The 19075-nt window shown below is 39.1% G+C and overlaps 1 protein-coding gene across 1 annotated transcript; it reads right to left on the bottom strand.

Annotated features, from left to right (window-relative positions):
- Positions 1-633: 633 nt before the first annotated feature.
- On the bottom strand, positions 634-12289 carry LOC124122293 (carbohydrate sulfotransferase 14-like). The gene is made up of 5 exons (XM_046485349.2): positions 12080-12289; positions 6762-6877; positions 5162-5229; positions 3132-3181; positions 634-1471 (listed from the first exon to the last, which is right to left on the bottom strand). The coding sequence occupies exons 2-5, from the start codon at positions 6836-6838 to the stop codon at positions 647-649; spliced, it is 1020 nt and encodes a 339-aa protein (XP_046341305.2). The 5' UTR covers positions 6839-6877; positions 12080-12289; the 3' UTR covers positions 634-646.
- Positions 12290-19075: the final 6786 nt, after the last annotated feature.

Here is a 19075-nt window from a genome sequence, read left to right as displayed (position 1 = left end):
CCCACACAATTAGGATACGATGACATGTATAAACCAAGTCAGCGAGCCTGACCACCCGATTCTGTTAGTCACCTCTTACGACAAGCAAAGTCGCCTTTTACGGCAAGTATTCTACTCCGGATCTTCACGGGTAATTTTTGGGATTGAAATTCGGGCATGGAATCTTATGGGGGACGATCATTTACAAATGCCGGATACGTTCTTTGGGACGGTTTACCAACAGACATACAGGATAGTGATCCATGCAAGTGTTCAACGTCCCTGTTTAGAAGAACCTTCTGATCTGAGACCGTAATTTCCTGGCAATTTCAAGCACCAGCACCGCAGGGTAAACTGATCTTATAACACATAGTGCTATACAGATTATGACCTTGCGCTAAATCAATAATTATCATTAACTTATAAACTTAGCTAATTGCACATCTTGTGAACGTTACCATTTGTAGACCAAAGAGCACAAGTATAATGCCGACAGACACGTTTATACATCTTGAAGCAAGGACCGAAATGTAATATTGTCTGTCGCTTACAAAGAAAATAGATCCGATTATCACATCAAAAAACCCATCCAGCTGGAGAAAAAGACATGTAATAGTAGGTAGAGAAAAGAATAAAGCATAAATACACACGTGATTTAACTCAACTTTTAATTCAACACGGTGATAAGATTTCTGATGGCACTAGGCACTGTGTAGTTGAACAGCTGAAGGTCGGGGTAGTATTTCCGCCATACACCCTCTAGAAAGAATGGCGGGATGTCTTGGTAATGGTGTCTGAGGAGGCTGGATGATTTCTCGTGGGGATAGGACGCTGGGAGGTGGACATCGGAAGGTGCACCAATGTGTTCCAGTATCATTTTAGCGGCTGTCTCTAACTCCTCATATTTTCCTATCAAGTCGTATTTAATATGACACACCTGACACAGATCCTCCTGCAGATGCCAATGCTCATTTAAGTCATCTTCCTTAGTTTCCACTATATATTGTAGAAATTCGAAGAATGACGGATGAGGATCTTTCTCACGACCTTCGTCATGGGCTATTTTCCTGTACTTCCTGACTATGCTTCTTCCAAAGGCTGAAAAGATCTCGTCACTTGCCGCGACACTGAGCTTATCCCTATAAGCTGATATGAGTCTCTCAAATGGTTCACGCACAAAGACGAACTTGTAATAGGTCTTCATTACTGTATCTATTTCCTCGGGTTGAAGATCTGATAAATAGGTGAGATATTTTTTATACCCGTGCTGAACGTCATATTGACTCAACTTCAGTGCTGTGGATGCATTCAGTTTGCCAGAGAGAATGAGGAAAACACGTTTCAAACTCGTAGTAGCGACCTTCGGGGATTCGCAGTAGAGAACGTTGTACCGATGATTCACAATGATCCTCTTGTACGCATTTGTGGCTCGATCCGATGTCAACCCCATTTCCTTACACATTTTCTCAATCGAGTCTTGCCTGCTTCCACCCTAAGACAAATAATTTGAACATGCGAGAGAGTGTATGTATGTGTTTGAAGCCGTTTAAATTAATTCATATTTTGTATTGTTTAATCTATGGTAATAATATCATAATATCAATATACTATTGAAATAAATACTGTCGGAAATGCTTTTCTGGCTTCATGAAATAAATACCAATCATAGGGCTATGTAACTATCATATATCAAAATAACGTAAATCTACCTAATCTAGCGCCTATCCTAACTGACACTATGAGTGGTCTAAAAAGGTGGGGGTAGTTGTGTGCGGTGTGTGCGTGTGTGTGTGTGTGTGTGTGTGTGTGTGTGTGTGTGTGTGTGTGTGTGTGTGTGTGTGTGTGTGTGTGTTAAATGATGATAAACTTAGAAAATAGTCGTGTGTTTTCAAGTGTGTATAAGGTAATTACCTGACACCAGTCCCGAAGTGATGACCTCACACCCAGGCCCGTGCATCCTCACAGGTGCACTTGTCACCTGTGTTCGAGTCTCAAGATATTGTTGTAATAGTATTTTATTGAGATATGCGTTGACGGGGGTAAAAATCAAGATGTGTACTGCATAATATTTGCTTGGGAAAATGATGTACTATCACCCAAAGGTATGATAACTGGTGCAACAAGGCTGGTATCTACCCCATCACGTTGGCGGCACTGACGTTCTTTTTCAATGACGTGACCTTCAGCCTTTTGCCATACCGATTTTTACTGGTTTCTTCAAGCGTTGGTTGGTTTGTTTGTTGTTTTACGCCGCACTCAGCAATATTCCAGCGAAATGACGGCGGTCTGTAAATAATCGAGTCTGGACCAGACAATCCAGTGATTAATATCATGAGCATCGATCCACGCAATTAGGATCGATGACATGCATCAACCAAGTCAGCGAGCCTGACCAGCCGATCCCGTTAGTCGCCTCTTACGACAAGCATAGTCACCTCTTACGACAAGCATAGTCGCCTCTTACGACGAGCATAGTCACCTTTTACGAGAAGCACCATTTCTTTGGACTTCTATGGACTGAAATACTTTAAGGCACAGGTAGGTCGATCGATAGTTTTGCGATGTTTCAATAGCAGCAGCCTGTGAAACATGCTATCTTGTTTTAACGGGCAAATAGCAGTTTTCTAGCATTTCCGACAGTACTTTTGCTTTAGTTCATACCTTCCCACATTGCAAAATATATGGGATTTATTCAACATCATCACATGCCTAACATGACCGCAATTTCCAAGATCACTTGATTGTAGTTTTTGTATTAACTCTTATAATGTCTTTATATGAAGTCAAAATGGATTCGCACGTCACTTTATACAATGTTATCAATATATGTTTGCATTAATATTATTCGATATTATCGAAGTGTATCGATTTTAACAATTTAACTTGTTCGTTCGTTTGTTGTTTAACGCCGCACGCAGAAATATTCCAGCTATATGACGGCGGTCTGTAAATAATCGAGTCTGGACCAGACAATCCAGTGATTGACATCATAAACCTTGATCCGATCAACAACGACAAAATGCATCAACCTAGTCAGCGAGCCTGACCACCCGATCCCGTTAGTCGCCTTTTACGGCAAGCCTGGGTTTCTGAAGACCTATTCTACCCCGGATCGTCATGGATCGCTATTAAAAGATAAGCCTGTGGATTACTTTTAAATGTCCTCCAGATGAAAACGTTGTTCGAGTGGATCTCAGTTGATCTGAAAACGAATGGTGAAGCATACAGTCAGTAATTGAGTAAATATTTATTGAAAGTGAAATTATGATGCCTTCAACAAACATTGTACACACAGAGTTCAGCTGAATCACTCAAACACTTTCGGTGAAGACGACAACATTTGCAACGACATATACTCATCTTGCCTTTCAGGCTGAACCATGTCAGCTAAAAATAGAATTTCTATGGGATTGAGTGAGTGTTGTTTCATGTCGCAGTCGACCCGTGAAGATCCGGGGTAGAATAGGTCTTCAGCAACCCATGCTTGTCTCCCCCCGTGGAGATCCGGGGTAGAATGGGTCTTCAGCAACCCATGCCTGCCGTAAAAGGTGACTATGCTTGTCGTAAAAGGCGACTAACGGGATCGGGTGGTCAGGCTCGCTGACTTGGTTGATGCATGTCATCGATCCCAATTGCGTGGATTGATGCTCATGATATTAATCACTGGATTGTCTGGTCCAGACTCGATTATTTACAGACCGCCGTCATATAACTGGAATATTGCTGATTGCGGCGTAAAACAACAAACCATCCGTCCAACCATCCTAAAACTCCCCAAGGTCAATCACTGGATTGACTGGTCCAGACTCGATTATTTACAGACCACTGTCATATAGCTAAAATATATTGCTGAGAGCGGCGTTAAACAACAAACAAATAAACAAAACAAATTGAATATCAATTTTCCACAACGTTTTATCATCCACATCAAGATACCAGCAACCTACAAACTACTGTAGATCGGGTGGTCAGGCTCGATGATTTGGTTGATGCATGTCACCGATCCCAATTGCGTGTATCGATGCTCATGATATCCGTCACTGGATGGTCTGGTCCAGACTCGATTATTTACAGACCGCCGTCATATAAGCTTGAATATTGCTGAATGCGGCGTTAAACGACAAACCAACCAAACACTGTAGCCTTCATATAAGTCAAGTGAACAGAAAAAGTCGTGTTTTCGGATTTCTTTTGAGTAGTATATGTATATATATAAAATGTAGTGGGGCCAGCACAATGTCATATCTGCAATAAAGTTGCAAGTGTGTGCGTTAATTTTCAGGGGGTTCAAAATGCCAAAAAAACATAATTCTATGAACATTGTTCAAATTGTTCGTATAAAAAAAAGCGAAAATACAATATCCAACAGAAATCTTTGCATAAAGCAGAGTCGATTGTACAATTCCGACAATATCATGAACATGTGTTTATGAATCAATATCAAATAGTAATGATACCAGGTGTTCGCGAAAAGGTGGCCGTATCCTCCCCCACCGGTGGCACTCGTCACAAACACATGCAAAGGCAAGTCAATCGTTCACCCGAAAAAAATATGGAAACATATGGTACAAGTCAAAATAGGGAATTGCATCGGACATCATATTTGTCACTGATGCGTCAAATTTGGAAATGTCCATCCCATGTCTACCATAAAACGTTTTGAAAGCTTTACTGAGGCCTTGAATGTTGAAAGCTTGATCAAACAACTTCTGAGCAAGAGTCGTATGACGCTCTTTGAAATCTTGGTAGAAACAGCATGTGCGATTGTATCTCAAAAGTTGCGAAATGTAAACACCAAAGGCTGGAGCTGCTGGAATATTGCTCGACATGAAGAGGAGGTTGACTATTGGAAAGTTGAAGTCATCCCTCTTATCATATAGTCTTGTGGAGAGTGTTTTGTCTGTTTGTTTTTTGTTGTTTAACGCCGCACTCAGCAGTATTCCAGCTATATGACGGCGGTCTGTAAATAATCGTGTCTGGACCAGACACTCCAGTATTTGATATCATGAGCAACGATCCACATACATTGGGATACGATGACATGCATCGACCAAGTCAGCGAGCCTGACCACCCGATCCCGTTAGTCGCCTCTTACGACAAGCATTGGTTGCTGAAGACCAATTCTACCCCGGAATCTTCACGGGTCCATAAACAAATATTTACTTAAAGTGTATTTCTCACCATGAAAAATAACCAATGTTATCGCGACGATGGTTGATACGACAGACAACTGAAAAAGTAACCTGAAACTGAAAATAACGACATTAGAATCTATAAGCTAACGAGTTGTACACCCTAACCATTACAGCAAAGCTATATAAAGCATCAATATGCAAAGTTGTCTTGATCTGGATAAGGCAAACCAATGATCAACAACTTGAGCAGCGAACCGTGTGAGATGGTTTGTATATTTGTTGTTTTACGCCGCACTCAGCAATATTCCAGCTATATGACGGCGGTCTGTAAATAATCGAGTCTGGACCAGAGTGATTGAGTGATTGACATCATGAGCACGCAATCCACGCAATTGGGATACGATGACATGCATTAACCAAATCAGCGAACCTAACTATCCGATACCCTTAGTCGCCTCTTACGACAAGTATGGTTGATGTCACCGGACTGACAACTGAGAACTACGACATTGTTCTATTGATTTGCAGAACACAACGGATGCCAGTGCCTCTGGATGAGGAGGCGCAGGGTTATGGGAACAAAAGACTGCTTTGTTGTCGTACCAATTACAGAGAACTGATGGCAAATCGTCTATGTCTACGGAGTTTTGTGACTTTGCTCAGAGAACCCGTGAAGATCCGGGGTAGAATAGGTCTTCAGCAACTCATGCCGTAAGAGGCGACTAACGGGATCGGGTGGTCAGGCTCGCTGACTTGGTTCATGCATGTCATCGATCCTAATTGCGTTTATCGATGCTCATGATGTCAATCACTGGATTGTCTGTTCCAGACTCGATTATTTACAGGGGGAGTGAGTGAGTGAGTATGGTTTTACGCCGCTTTTAGCAATATTCCAGCAATATCACGGCGGGGAACACCAGAAATGGGCTTCACACATTGTACCCATGCCGGGAATCGAACCCGGGTCTTCGGCGATTATTTACAGACCGCCGTCATATAGCTGGAATATTGCTGAGTGCGGCGTAAACAACAAACAAACCAACCAACGCTCATGATGTCAATCACTGGATTGTCGGGTCCAGACTCGATTATTTACCGGACGCCGTCATATACCTGGAATCATGCTGAATGCGGCGTTAAACAACAAACTAAACAAAACAAACACACAAGTAGTAAACGCCAGCGACCATTGTCACGTTTGACTTGAAGTTCCCTTCCGTATTAGACAAGGGCGGTTGATTAGACGAAGGCTGAGTTCCGAGTCCACACGTTGGTACATTTTGTGAAGCCGATTTTCAGTGTCTCCTATCTAGTTATATTGCTAAAACCATACTGTAAACGCGCGTTTATTGATACGAGGAAGCATTGTATACCCGTAAAGATCCGGGGTAGAATAGGTCTTCAGCAACCCATGCTTGCTGTAAAAGGGAGCCATGCTTGTCGTAAAAGGCGACTAACGAGATCGGGTGGTCAGGCTCGCTGATTTGGTTGATGCATGTTATCGTATCCCAATTCCGTTGATCGATGTTCATGATGTCAATCACTGGATTGTCTGTTCCAGACTCGATTATTTACAGACCGCCGTGACATAGCTGGAATATTGCTGAGTGTGGCGTAAAACAACAACAAACAAACTGGATACTTACTGTTTCACTGTCATGACTGTTTTGTTGTGTTGTTTTAGATATTGGACTGCAAACACTCCGTGTGTGTTGCAACACATGCACTAACTCCAACCAAATATAGATCACGTCCGCGTAAGCTGGATAACATAACGGCATAAATTGTCAAATAGATGTTCTAAATTCTTAAATCTGGTATATGGTAAAACAGTGATCGTTACTCTCACTATAAATAATGTTCAAATAACTTTTTTAACATTTGGTATTCAAACATAGCTGACAAAGTTCACAGAAGTGGTGTGTTATCATAAATCGACCAATCTGGGTGATGTGCGGTGAAACAGCTGAAACCATGAGTCAGAGTGAGTATAAATTTAACGTCACATCGGCAATATTTCGGCCATATAGTGACGAGAACAATTTACACATGAATAATAAATACATTCAGATCCGGGGTAGAATAGGTCTTCAGCAACCCATGCTTGCCGTAAAAGGTGACTATGCTTGTCGTAAAAGGCGACTAACGGGATCTGGTGGTCAAATTCGCTGACTTGGTTGATGCAGGTCATCGTATCCCAATTGCGTGGATCGATGGTCATGATGTCAATCACTGGATTGTCTAGTCCAGACTCGATTTTTTACAGAATGTTGTCATATAGCTGGAATATTGCTGAGTGCGGCGTTAAACAACAATTAAACTAACATCAAAACCCATTCAGATCATAAAAAAAATGACAACAAAGACATTAAAACAGATTTATATTAAAACTAGAATATAACCATAAAAAGATGTCACTTTACATAACGACCGCCGTCATATAGCTGGAATATTGCGGAGTACGGCGTAAAACAACAAACAAACATAACAATACAAAATAAATACGAGCTAGAGATCACCAGCAACCAAACTTAGGCCACCACACTTGGGACCATGGGGACTTTGTGCCTCTGCTACCTGCTAGTACCCCAGCAGGATTTACACCATCCCTTTATATTATTCATTGGTGATTCTGGACAAGGTTTAGCCACAGATTAATACGAACAAATATTCGTCAATAAAACACTGGTAAACATAAAAATACTTTGAATGACATGGGCTTACATACCCTCTCAGGGGCACAATAGTTTTACCTACTTCAACCCCTATCAAGGCACAGCCACTAACAATCTCAGTTAATAATCATTAACTACCCATTTATAGAATACATAACATTCTACATCAAAAGTTATCACTTTATTCAATTTCATTCCAAAAAAATAACTAAAGGAGTACTTATCTATTTAAAAAGATCCTTTATGGGTGAAACCTTGGAATAGTTATCTCGTGTGATGGAAAAATCAATACAGTCAAGCAGGACATGCTTGACCGTGATTCTTTCATCATAAGGGATACAAAATGGAGGATCCTCACCTTTCAATAAATATTCATGGGTATATCTACTGTGGCCAATACGACATCGTCGTGAACTGACCTTCAAACCTGGACTGACAACCCAAGAAGGTGTAACCGATATTTGGTTTAATTTCATGGAATTTGTTTATACCTACATGGGTGTCCCACTTCTCTTGCATAAGATCTTTGATGTAACATCTAATTACAGGTTTAATATCACTGTATGGGATTAGAAGTGGTGTCACAGCTTTATTGAGTTCTCCTTTAGCTGCAGCATCAGCCATTGTGTTACCAACGATTCCCACATGGCTGGGTAACCAACGGAAAGTGATGTCGTTTTGGCCAGTAGCTAGATCATTCAACAATTTCGATCAATAGTGGATGTGTACTGGACATACTTTGAATAGCCTGAAGACACGAAAGAGTCTGAAAATATTATGAACTGCTTATGCTTATATTGATTATTCAAATATTTAAGAGCTGTTAAGATGGCTTGTGATTCAGCTGTTAAAACTGAACTGTCATGTGGTTACCTGAACGATATGGTTCTGGATCCAATGATAGTAGCGCTAGCTACTGTGTCACCCTGGAGTCAATCCGTGGGTCCACAACACTCTATTCGTGATCTTAATATAAATATATGACTCCATAGAAGTCCAGCAATGGCCAGGCAGCATCTCGGGGGCGCAAGAGGGCCAACCTGCCTAGGGTCAAGTCCCGAGGGTCAAGTCCCGACCAACAAAAAGTATTCTCATTTTAACCAGTCAAATCACTGACCAGCTGCAACGTATCGAATACGATACCTCTCTGGTCAGCCTGCAGTATCCCACACCTCATCCACCATGTTAAGCTTCAGTGGCCACCCGGCCATTCGCTTATGTTAACTAGGAGCCACTGACCTGCACATGACTCCGTGCTCTTGACCATAGTTATAACAGTCTAGCTGTTGTTATAATTTGAATTGGGCAGCATTGTGAATATTTATCTTTATACTTATTTAACATAGGGAATATACAAGACATATATAAACTCCATGTTAAAACCTATACCCTGCCAAACTGCCTACGACACAAGTTTGTGATTTTATTAATGTCGGGTCTACATGTACCTCTGACGTAAAGGATAAATATTTCCAAGATGTATATTCGCATCAGATATTAAAGTTTGTATCCTTATTCCAAGAGGGGGGAATAAGAGAAGAAGTGTTAATATGCAGGATTAGGGTGATTTGAAGAGTACTTGGTAATATACTGTAAAGATAATTTCATACGTCGGGGTTTAAGTGATGGTTCGTCAGCCTATAAACTGTGAAAGGGAGAAGTTCTAAAGGACCCAAGGCAGAGCCGTAGTCCTTGATGTTGAATAGAATCCAGTATTTTTAGATTGCTTTTGCATTCTCCTCCATAATCCAGTTTTGAACGGATGAGTGCTCTATATAGTTGGAGTAGGGTCTTCTGATCACCTCCCCACTTTGAATTTGAAACGACTTTTTAATAATTCGAGCGCCTTCAGGCATTTAGCTTTGATTTGTTTGTTTGTTTGTTGTTTAACGCTGCACGCAGCAATATTCCAGCTATATGACGGCGGTCTGTAAAATAATCGAGTCTGGACTAGACAATTATCATAATGAGCATCGTTCCACGCCATTGGGATTGATGACATGTATCAACCAAGTCAGCGAGCCTGACCACCCGATCCCTTTAGTCGCCTTTTACGACAAGCATAGTCGCCTTTTACGGCAAGTATGGGTTGCTGAAGACCTATTCTATCCCGGAATCTTCACCGGTTCATTAAGCTTTGAGGTATTTGATATGGGTTAAGAGGTCAAATGGTTATCAGAAATAAGTCCCAAGAACTTGGCTTCCTTTACAATTCTAATAGTTGTGAAACAGAGTTAGTTTTTACACTAAAACTGATCAAAACCTAGAATGCTTTCGGGGAATTAGCCACGGGATCAACACACCTTCAAAGACAAACAGAGAGAGGTTCTCAGGCAAAGCAGGAATTCTTTATTAAATGTTTTCATCATCATCAAGCATATAGACATAGATAGACAATCTCCTTCATCATCATCAAACACAAAGACATAATCAGACAAATAATTAAGCAGTGATACCAAAACTGTTAAGATATTCTTTGTTATATAATAGGCATGAGTTAATAAACAATTGCTTGTTATGTGATCTCACTTTGAGAACAATGCATTAACTTCAGAGACGTCTGAGTACCTATTCAAGTTACAGCCTAATATAACATTGCATAAGATTACGTAACACGTTTATAATTAAAATACCATTTGTAAAATAATAACAAAGTGTAAAATGTAAGCTCAACTCATTGGATATTCATTTATATCATAGCAGTGAACATTTGATATAATGCAGACATTATAATTAATTCAAATTAAATTACTTATTGATAATTACTCATAATGTTTGATATATATATTTAAGGTACTCATAAATAACATCTGAACAATGTTTACAAAAAGCATTCATATGAAAGATTATAACAACACCTTTCTTGAACAATGACATGTCTAATGACTTATTTTACATTAAATACGGTACATGTGACGTCATGAACTATAGCTGATTCAGGTGTACACTCCAGAGTTAAATAGTGAACACAAGATTTAATACGGTAAATAATAATGGGACCTGCATTCAATGACTGAATACATTATACTAAATTCAGATAACAGCTATGCGCAACATGGTTAAATACGGTACGTGACGTCACTGCCGAGCGCTGGTGAGTGTGCCGTTATATAACAATGAGCGGTGCCGCCTGTGCATGCCGTGCTATGCGGGCCGAGCTTATACAAATCACACATGAATGAATACCGTATTTGAAACTTGAAATATATATGAATTAAAAACTGATTATTAGTGAACGTATGTTCTATTGTGAATGTTTATGAACCTTATTGGAGATTTCGGCAAAACAGAGAAATTGCTCGTGAACTGTAATTTAGAAATGAATATAAATACTGCTATAGGAAAGCCTGTTTCATTATAACTATTCTACAACATAAAACTACTACGTTATCTGTAGCGTCCAAATTATGCTAAATGTATAGTATCTGAGATATTCTATACAGCGTCCATTCATCTTACCGAATGGAAATAATATGCATAAATTGGAAAACATAAATTTATCAGGCATTGCTTAATTTGCGTGCATTTATCTAGAACAAAAAGTTACGTTCAAGTATTGTAGTCTAGTGATATGCCCTCACAAAGTAGTTACCTAATGAGAAATATATTTTGGGCTACAGATAAGAATAATATACTTTGCTGTACTTGCACTCATCTGGTTTTGTATATAAAGAATATATTTGATGCATGAACATCGGATATAAGTTATATTCTTGAACCGTATTTATCAGGCATAAGAACGCAAACAAATATACATAACGTAAATTATATCGAGTAACTGGATCATGTTAATGCATATTGACGCATTTAACGTTGTTGCATTATAAAACCACTCTACTAACGATACAGCATACAATAAGGTAAATAACACGACACACATATGAATAGTGGTCCTACAGATACATGGACAAATAATTCATACATTATTATAATGCACGCTATTCACATTAAAACATGATAATTATGAAGCATCCACGACACCTGTGATTACTAATTACAAATGTATTTGCCTAGTAGTTTTAACCCGATAAATAAACATGTGGGATACGAACGCTGATTGTGGAATAGTAATATTTCTACATGCGACGCACGCATATAAAGTACTGTAGTTAATTTGTGTCAGTAAAACTTGAATAATATGCAGCTTAGATTCGCACGGCATTTCGAATACATAGAGTATAAGTTCATTGTTCAAGCAAGATATTCATACAAAATTAAAGACAATTTTAAAAGACAATTTTAAGCAAAGTTCAACCTAAATGCCAAAGTAACAAGTAAAAGTGACTTACCTTCAAAGACAAACAGAGAGAGGTTCTCAGGCAAAGCAGGAATGACTAACAGTCGATTTCCCCCTATATTTATACCTGAGACCTCCTTTGTTAATCTGAAGGCAAGTCTACACGAGCATGTCCAGTTTGAAATTTGAGACTTTGGACTAATAAAGACTGGACATGTTATACAATTTTGTATGATGGGTTTGGTCTGTTAATAGCCAAAGTCCACGGTCAGTTTGGAAAGTTGCGTAATAGAAGATTATAAATGCCGATAGAATCACTCAGCTCGTGTTTGGTTTCGCGTTTTCAATTTTCTAGTTTGGTCAGTTGACGCTAAATAGCTGATAACGGTACACTGGTAAGTGCCGAACGCGCTGACCACTACTAGTTGTTATTCAACATGTAATTAAAGCCTCGCCCGCCGACCTGATCGTGGCGGCGTAAATCTGAAGTGCCAGATGTTGTTATGCAATTTCTTATCGCTAGTAAGTACCAACAGGTCTTAAATGGTTAACCGACAACTTATGAATTGAAGGCGAATTTCACAAAAAGTTGAATAAAATATAGCAATTTTAGCACTGTTACAGTTGTACCATCTAAATATTGTTCAGGATATGGCTATTATTTTCGATAAAAATGTATTCAATTGGTCTTGGCTTAAGAAAATTTAAAGCCATTTTCCAGTGAACATTTTGTTTATTAAGACATAACTGTAATTGTTTTTCAATTGCATGCATATTTTTACCACGACAAGATATGTTAAAGTTATTCACGAAAAGTGATCCATCTACAGAATCATTAAAAACCTTTGCGAGGTTATTTAGCTTAATACTAAATCGTGCAACAGACAAGATAGTGCCTTGTAGAACACCCTGATCCTGATGATAATGATCAGACAGGGTGGAGCCCACGCTGAAATTGTCTGTCGGTTAAAAATTGGGATATAAATTGAGGCCAACGGACTTTCAATCCAGAATCATGTAATTCTTTTGAAATACCATGTTTCCATGTGGTGTCGGAAGCCTTTTCTAGATCGAAAAAGATAGACACTGCATATTGATTGTTTATAATTGCATCTTTAACAAATTACTCCAATCGAACTAAATGGCCAACAGTACTTTGCTTTTACGAAAACCACATTGTTTGATTGGTTTGTTGTTTAACGCCGCCCTCAGCAATATTCCAGCTATATGACGGCGGTCTGTAAATAATCGAGTCTTGACCAGAACAGCCAGTGAATACCAGGTTTAGGTCCCTTATCTTTGATTTTTTTAATCATATTCCATACCTTGGACATAGGCCTAAGGGAATTTAATTTTGTTGCGTTTATTTTGCTCAAATGAGCCTTGGCTTTCACGATTTTGAATTTATTTATATTAAGAACCATAGAATGACGGAAATAATGCTCAGCCTTCTTCCGTGCCTTTCTGGCTTGTTTGCAAGTATAATTAAACCATGGTTTGAGCGGATTTGCAGAGGACTTGGGATACATTCATCAGCTATGTTATTCAGTATATCAGAGAAACATTCTATATAGTCCATGAGCCAGACTCGAAAATTTTATAAAGCGGTCTCAGTATGATTTTTTGAAAGTCATATATCCATAGATAAAAAAAACCTTTGAAAGCAATCCGGGACTCACAGCTTAGTGGTAGTAATCACCACATAAAGGGGGACCCCAGTGTCGAATCCACGGGACTAGATTTCAGGGTAGGGGAAACAAGAAAGTGGAATAACTTTACAAGCAAAAGTCATATGGGGAAGTATGACCACTCAAAATGTTGGAAACCTGATGCTCTACATGTTGGTATGTAATATAGGACTAATACAGTAAAAATGTAGGTCACCAGAGGTCAAAAGGTCACAACATTTGACCTCTGCTTAAAATATTACCACCTGTCAGAAAATAAACTGCACATACCACTACAATGGGACTTTCTTAACCCAAATGGGCTATGATTGAAGCCAAGTCCGTTAAAATTGATGATCTTTTGTGGTGTGGTAAAGAACGGTTTTTGATGCATTTTAAGACAAATGTCGTTTTGCGCTAAAAGCATACAAGATTTGTATGAAGTTGGACTTCCTGAAATATGTCATTATGTTTTGATAAAAAAACTACTCCTATTGCTCATAGTAATGCCCTATATGTAATCAGATGATGGTTAAGTTACAGTTTGATGTAATTTGGTTACCAATAATCCAAGATGAATGCCATCTAGTACCATATATGAACTCGGTTTTAACCTGAATATATTACAAAATATAACCCTTTGAGTTAGAATAAGCAGGGACCTTTATTCTGCAAAAGAAAAGACAAACTTAATGTTTTGTACTAAAGTTGAATTTTGAGACATTGACTGCTCGCTTCAATGGCCTCCTCATAAGAACAAGAAAAGGGATGTGAGCCAGAAGCATTATGTGAGCATAGAATCTTTTTTTCTATTGGAAAACAGTTGCTGATATTTAACTCTACTTAACATATAGGAAAGTTTAAATGATCAAATACACATTTTCCAAGTCACATTACCGGTACAAAACATTCTTAAAAAGGAATCCAAACAGTGTTGTCTGCTTTTCAAGAGAGATAACTCTCATCTATCGTTTTTCAAAAGGGAGCAGTAAATGTTTTTGAAGTCGCTGCTGAAGGAGATTTCCATCGCTCTGGCTATACACTAAGCTTGGAAAGACGACACAAGCCAAATCTAGTGCTGCTGCAGCTTCCACAGACTCTGTTTCGTGCGACCTTGACCAAACAAATACCCAAATTGAAGAGTATCCATATGATACCTGATAAGAAGAGCAAATTTTCGGATTATCCTGACAAACATTGACTGAACAGCTCCTAGCTGCCAAGCAAGACACTTCTCATTTTGATAAAATGATGATGAATCTTTTTTTTTATGCTTAGAAATGAAGTCAAGGGATAAGATGTTACAATGTCTTGGCCAACAGTATCAACAGAAATGAAAAATGCATCTGCCTACATTCCTGCATCATTAAACCTCTTCTTGAAAATGCGTTTAAGGTGAGACACTAACACATCAATTCTTGTATCAGACCATATTCACAGACTCTATAGGTTAGGACATTGTGATGGCAAAATGTGTGTCTAGGTGAAACTCCAAAAACAAATCCTGCTGCCATATGTTGCGAAATTAGTCACTGGGTGTGTGGAACTAATTCGCATTCTGAACCGGATTGGACATGGCGTTTCATACTCCCAAATTGAAGAGATTGACACAGCACTTCATAAATTGTCACTGAGCGAAGAAAGTGTTACACTACCAGGATGCATACAACCAAATGTCCAAGTAACATTGGCGTTTGATAACATCGACTGACTTGAAGAGACACTAACTTGAGGAGGGACATCACGCTAAGTGAATGGAATCAACGTGCAGCAAAAGGTGAGTGGTCCACAGCATTTGAAGGATGTCCTGAATAGTCCAACACAGAAGCATGGAACTATCAAGGTTGTCAATTCGCAGCTTCCTATCTACAATGCTTGTGTATGAGCTGGTCCGCCACCTCGTGATAACATTTAAGTAGACGACATGGAACTGAAACAGGGGGTGAACAAGAAAACCCTACTATGGTTGATAACTCGGTTGCATTGTTCAGCAAACCAGACTGCGAGCAGCTTGAAAGGGTTCAATATTCATGTCCATGTTAAAGTTGTGGTTGGCTTTCCACTCCCTGTCCATGAGGTTTTTTGTCACTCCCAGAAGATCAGAACGTCACTAGCCCTTGGGAACATTGTTTTGGTTTGCGACCAAGCATTGTATGCAAAGGCCACTGAAAACATTTTGAAACAGAAGAAGCTATTCTCTGAATCGTTCCTAGGTAAGCGTATTTCACACAGTGTACACACTGTTAAAGTGTGGTAGAAAAACTGGGTTAAGAGACCTCTGCATGGAAACAGGAGTGATCGCTGAAGGTTCTGTTGAAGGTGTACTTGATGGTTGAAGATACAACCGTGCTGTTAGATTCCACAAATTGCTATAGGAGGCACTGCAACGGCTTGTTTGGAATGGGTTTAACTGATGGAAAGCCTCCAAAAAGTTAAAAGAGATGATCAATGCGTTTTCACAAGACATATGCCAGGAGACCTTCTATGAAGCACTTAGCACTCCAGAGTTTATATATTTGGCAGAGTATTTCTACCAGGATCAGGATGATCTTTATCACCAATTTTGGAAGTCACACTTTGATATTGTCGATATCTTGTACCTAGAAGGCACAACGAGGCACCAAAGGTTTCAGTCTGAAGCCTGGAGCCATTAGCAGACATTACCTTACTGCAAAGTACAGAGTAATTGGCGGATCTAAATATGTCTTATACTGAAGTTCCCAAAGCCTTGCGAGAAGGAATATCCTGTGGGTATACTGACATGGTGTTTGATGTTTATCAAGAAGAATCAATCAAAAATGCAGAGAGAGCCAACAGAGGATCCCAGCATGGCATACCATTCAGGACCCTTGTACCCGAACATTCGGTCATACAGTGAATGTCCTCCTGAACCTAGAGAACAAGGCACACCTAATTTAAGTACTTGTTTCTGGCTGGAGTGAAGATGAACAGAGAAGCAGACTTGCATAAGACTAACGGTGGAGCCAGTCAACAATGTTAAAGCCCTCAGATGTAGCCAAGAAGAGGCAGACACCAGACTCCTCCTTCATGCGATGCGCTGTACTGATTCTGGCTTTACTGCAGTTGTGATTGTGTCTGATACGATACGTATGTCCTTATTATTGGCTTGGCATTACCATCACAGCTACCATCCTCAATGTACATGAAGGGTGGCCGGGCCAGCGGGTAATACTAAAAATGGATTGCAGAATATTAAAACGAAACGTGCATATCTAGGCAGGTCGCAAATGTCCACAAACGTATAGTTTTGCTCATTTAATTGAGTTTGAATCAAAATGCATCTTCTACAATGTAATTAACTGATAATTATGACTACATACCGTGAGTCCTCGTAGAAAAAGCAGTGTCTTGACTGTGTGTTTTCTTTGATGAGAAAGTTTCTCACCGACCTTAGCGTGTAGGGGTGTGATGTCCAGGGCAGGAAACGACAGTGTTTTGACTTCTCTTCTTTCAGTAATTAACGTGTTGGGCATCCCTAATTAACCTTTACTAATTCATGTTATACCAACACAGGATGTTTTCTGGAAGTGGATATTCGCGAATGTCATAGGGCTGACACGACACGTGTTTAGAACTGTCCTAGCACTTCTTAAGTTCCTAACATTCTTTATATCTAAAGACTAGTATTATATCTAATTATATACCACTTTATTGTCACATATTGCGGTAGTTAAAGAAAACACAGTGCTCAAAGTGAAGCCCTTTTCCCTCTACATTCTCAACATAGTCTCTATCAGAAGTGTTTGGCTTGTGTTGGGTACGACTTGGCCCGGGCTGTCAAAATCAACTTTAAACACACAAATGTATCATCAAATGTATTTACATCTGTAGCTTAGTATTTTATCTACCTATATACCACTTCATGATGTCACAGTACATCGTATTTAAAGAAAACAAGGTGCTCAAAGTGAAGCCCTTTTCCCTCTACATTATCAACATAGTCTCTATCAGAAGTGTTTTGTCTGTGTTTGGTCAGACTTGGCCGGGGCTGTCAAAATCAACTTTAAACACACAAATGTATCATCAAATGTGATTACATCTATAGACTAGTATTATATCTACCTATATACACCTTCATTATGTCACAGAACACCGCATTTAAAGAAAACGGATCCGTTAAAGTCAAGCACTTTTACTGTATTTTCTCAAGAAAATCTGTCACATGTGTTTGCCCCGACTCGGCCCGGGCTGTCAAAATCAACTTAAACCTCATATATGTATCATGCCATGGATTCAGATCTATAGATTGGTATTATATCTAACTATAGACCACTTCATAGTGTCTCAGAAAACAGAAAACAAGGTGCTCAAAGTGAAGCCCTTTTCCCTCTACATTCTCAACATAGTCTCTATCAGAAGTGTTTGGCTTGTGTTGGGTCCGACTTGGCCCGGGCTGTCAAAATCAACTTAAACATCACAGATGTAACATCAAATGTGTTTACATCTATAGACAAGTATATATTATGTCTACCTAAATACCACTTTATAGTGTCTCAGATCGGGGTATTTAAAGAAAACAAGGAGCTCAAAGTGAATCTCCTGTGTGTAATCGGTTTAGTTGTACGGTATACATTGTAGACAGACAGACAATAATTTATTTTTGTCTCGCTTCTGTACATAAATAAAACAGCTTTCTACAAATAAACATTGATAGAATGTACAGAACCATTCAATAGAATTATGAGAGATTATTAACAGAATATCCCACTGCTAAGTATATGATAAATTGTTGAATTAACATTAGATAAGGTTGAGAATTAAGTGTGTGTTTTTTCAATACATCTTAGACGATGATAACCAGCGTCTGCTACCCCAGCTGGAGCCATCTGGAAACAATTAATCACAAGCTGTCAATACACAATACATTATAATACATCAAGATGGCAGTTTCCATGTAACGATTAAGTATTTCTAAGCAACTTAAAGATATGTACAATATCTAGATATATGTATCTTTAATTTGCTTAGAAATACTTAATCTTTACATGAAAACTGTCATCTTGATGTATTATTCTGTTTTGTATATATATTGACAGCTGGTGATTGAGCCGTGATTGCTGCCAAGGGCGGTCACACGAGATACTGAGTTCAGCGCACCCTTGTGAACAGTTTTTAATGCCTTTGTACAACGACAACATGTGACTATCGGACTCCAAAATTTCATATTTGTATCTATGATATTAAATTAAATATATCGACTTATTAGGTTCAATAAATTTCCAAACAAATCTACCTTTTGCGCATTGAGCGATTATCTCCTTTAGCTGTATGCGTAGTATAGAGCTTTATCACGCGTGACCTTGCAATGCTGTACATCGTATCTTAGTCAAGCTGTATCTGGCGGTCGGGTAGCCTAGTGG

The sequence above is a fragment of the Haliotis rufescens genome, unplaced genomic scaffold, assembly GCF_023055435.1.
Source record: "Haliotis rufescens isolate VD_foot unplaced genomic scaffold, xgHalRufe1.0.p SCAF_16, whole genome shotgun sequence".
Classification (NCBI taxonomy): domain Eukaryota; kingdom Metazoa; phylum Mollusca; class Gastropoda; order Lepetellida; family Haliotidae; genus Haliotis; species Haliotis rufescens.
This window is presented reverse-complemented; position numbering and strand designations above follow the sequence as displayed.

What these genes read in the sequence shown, in the direction of transcription:
- LOC124122293 (XM_046485349.2), bottom strand. Translation starts at nt 6,838, where the DNA reads ATGTGTTGCAACACACACGGAGTGTTTGCAGTCCAATATCTAAAACAA. An exon ending in AACATTGGTTATTTTTCATG is followed by an intron (nt 3,182 to 5,161) that starts GTGAGAAATACA and finishes ATTCGTTTTCAG; the next exon opens with ATCAACTGAGATCCACTCGA. An exon ending in CATCTGGAGGACATTTAAAA is followed by an intron (nt 1,472 to 3,131) that starts GTAATCCACAGG and finishes TATTTGTCTTAG; the next exon opens with GGTGGAAGCAGGCAAGACTC.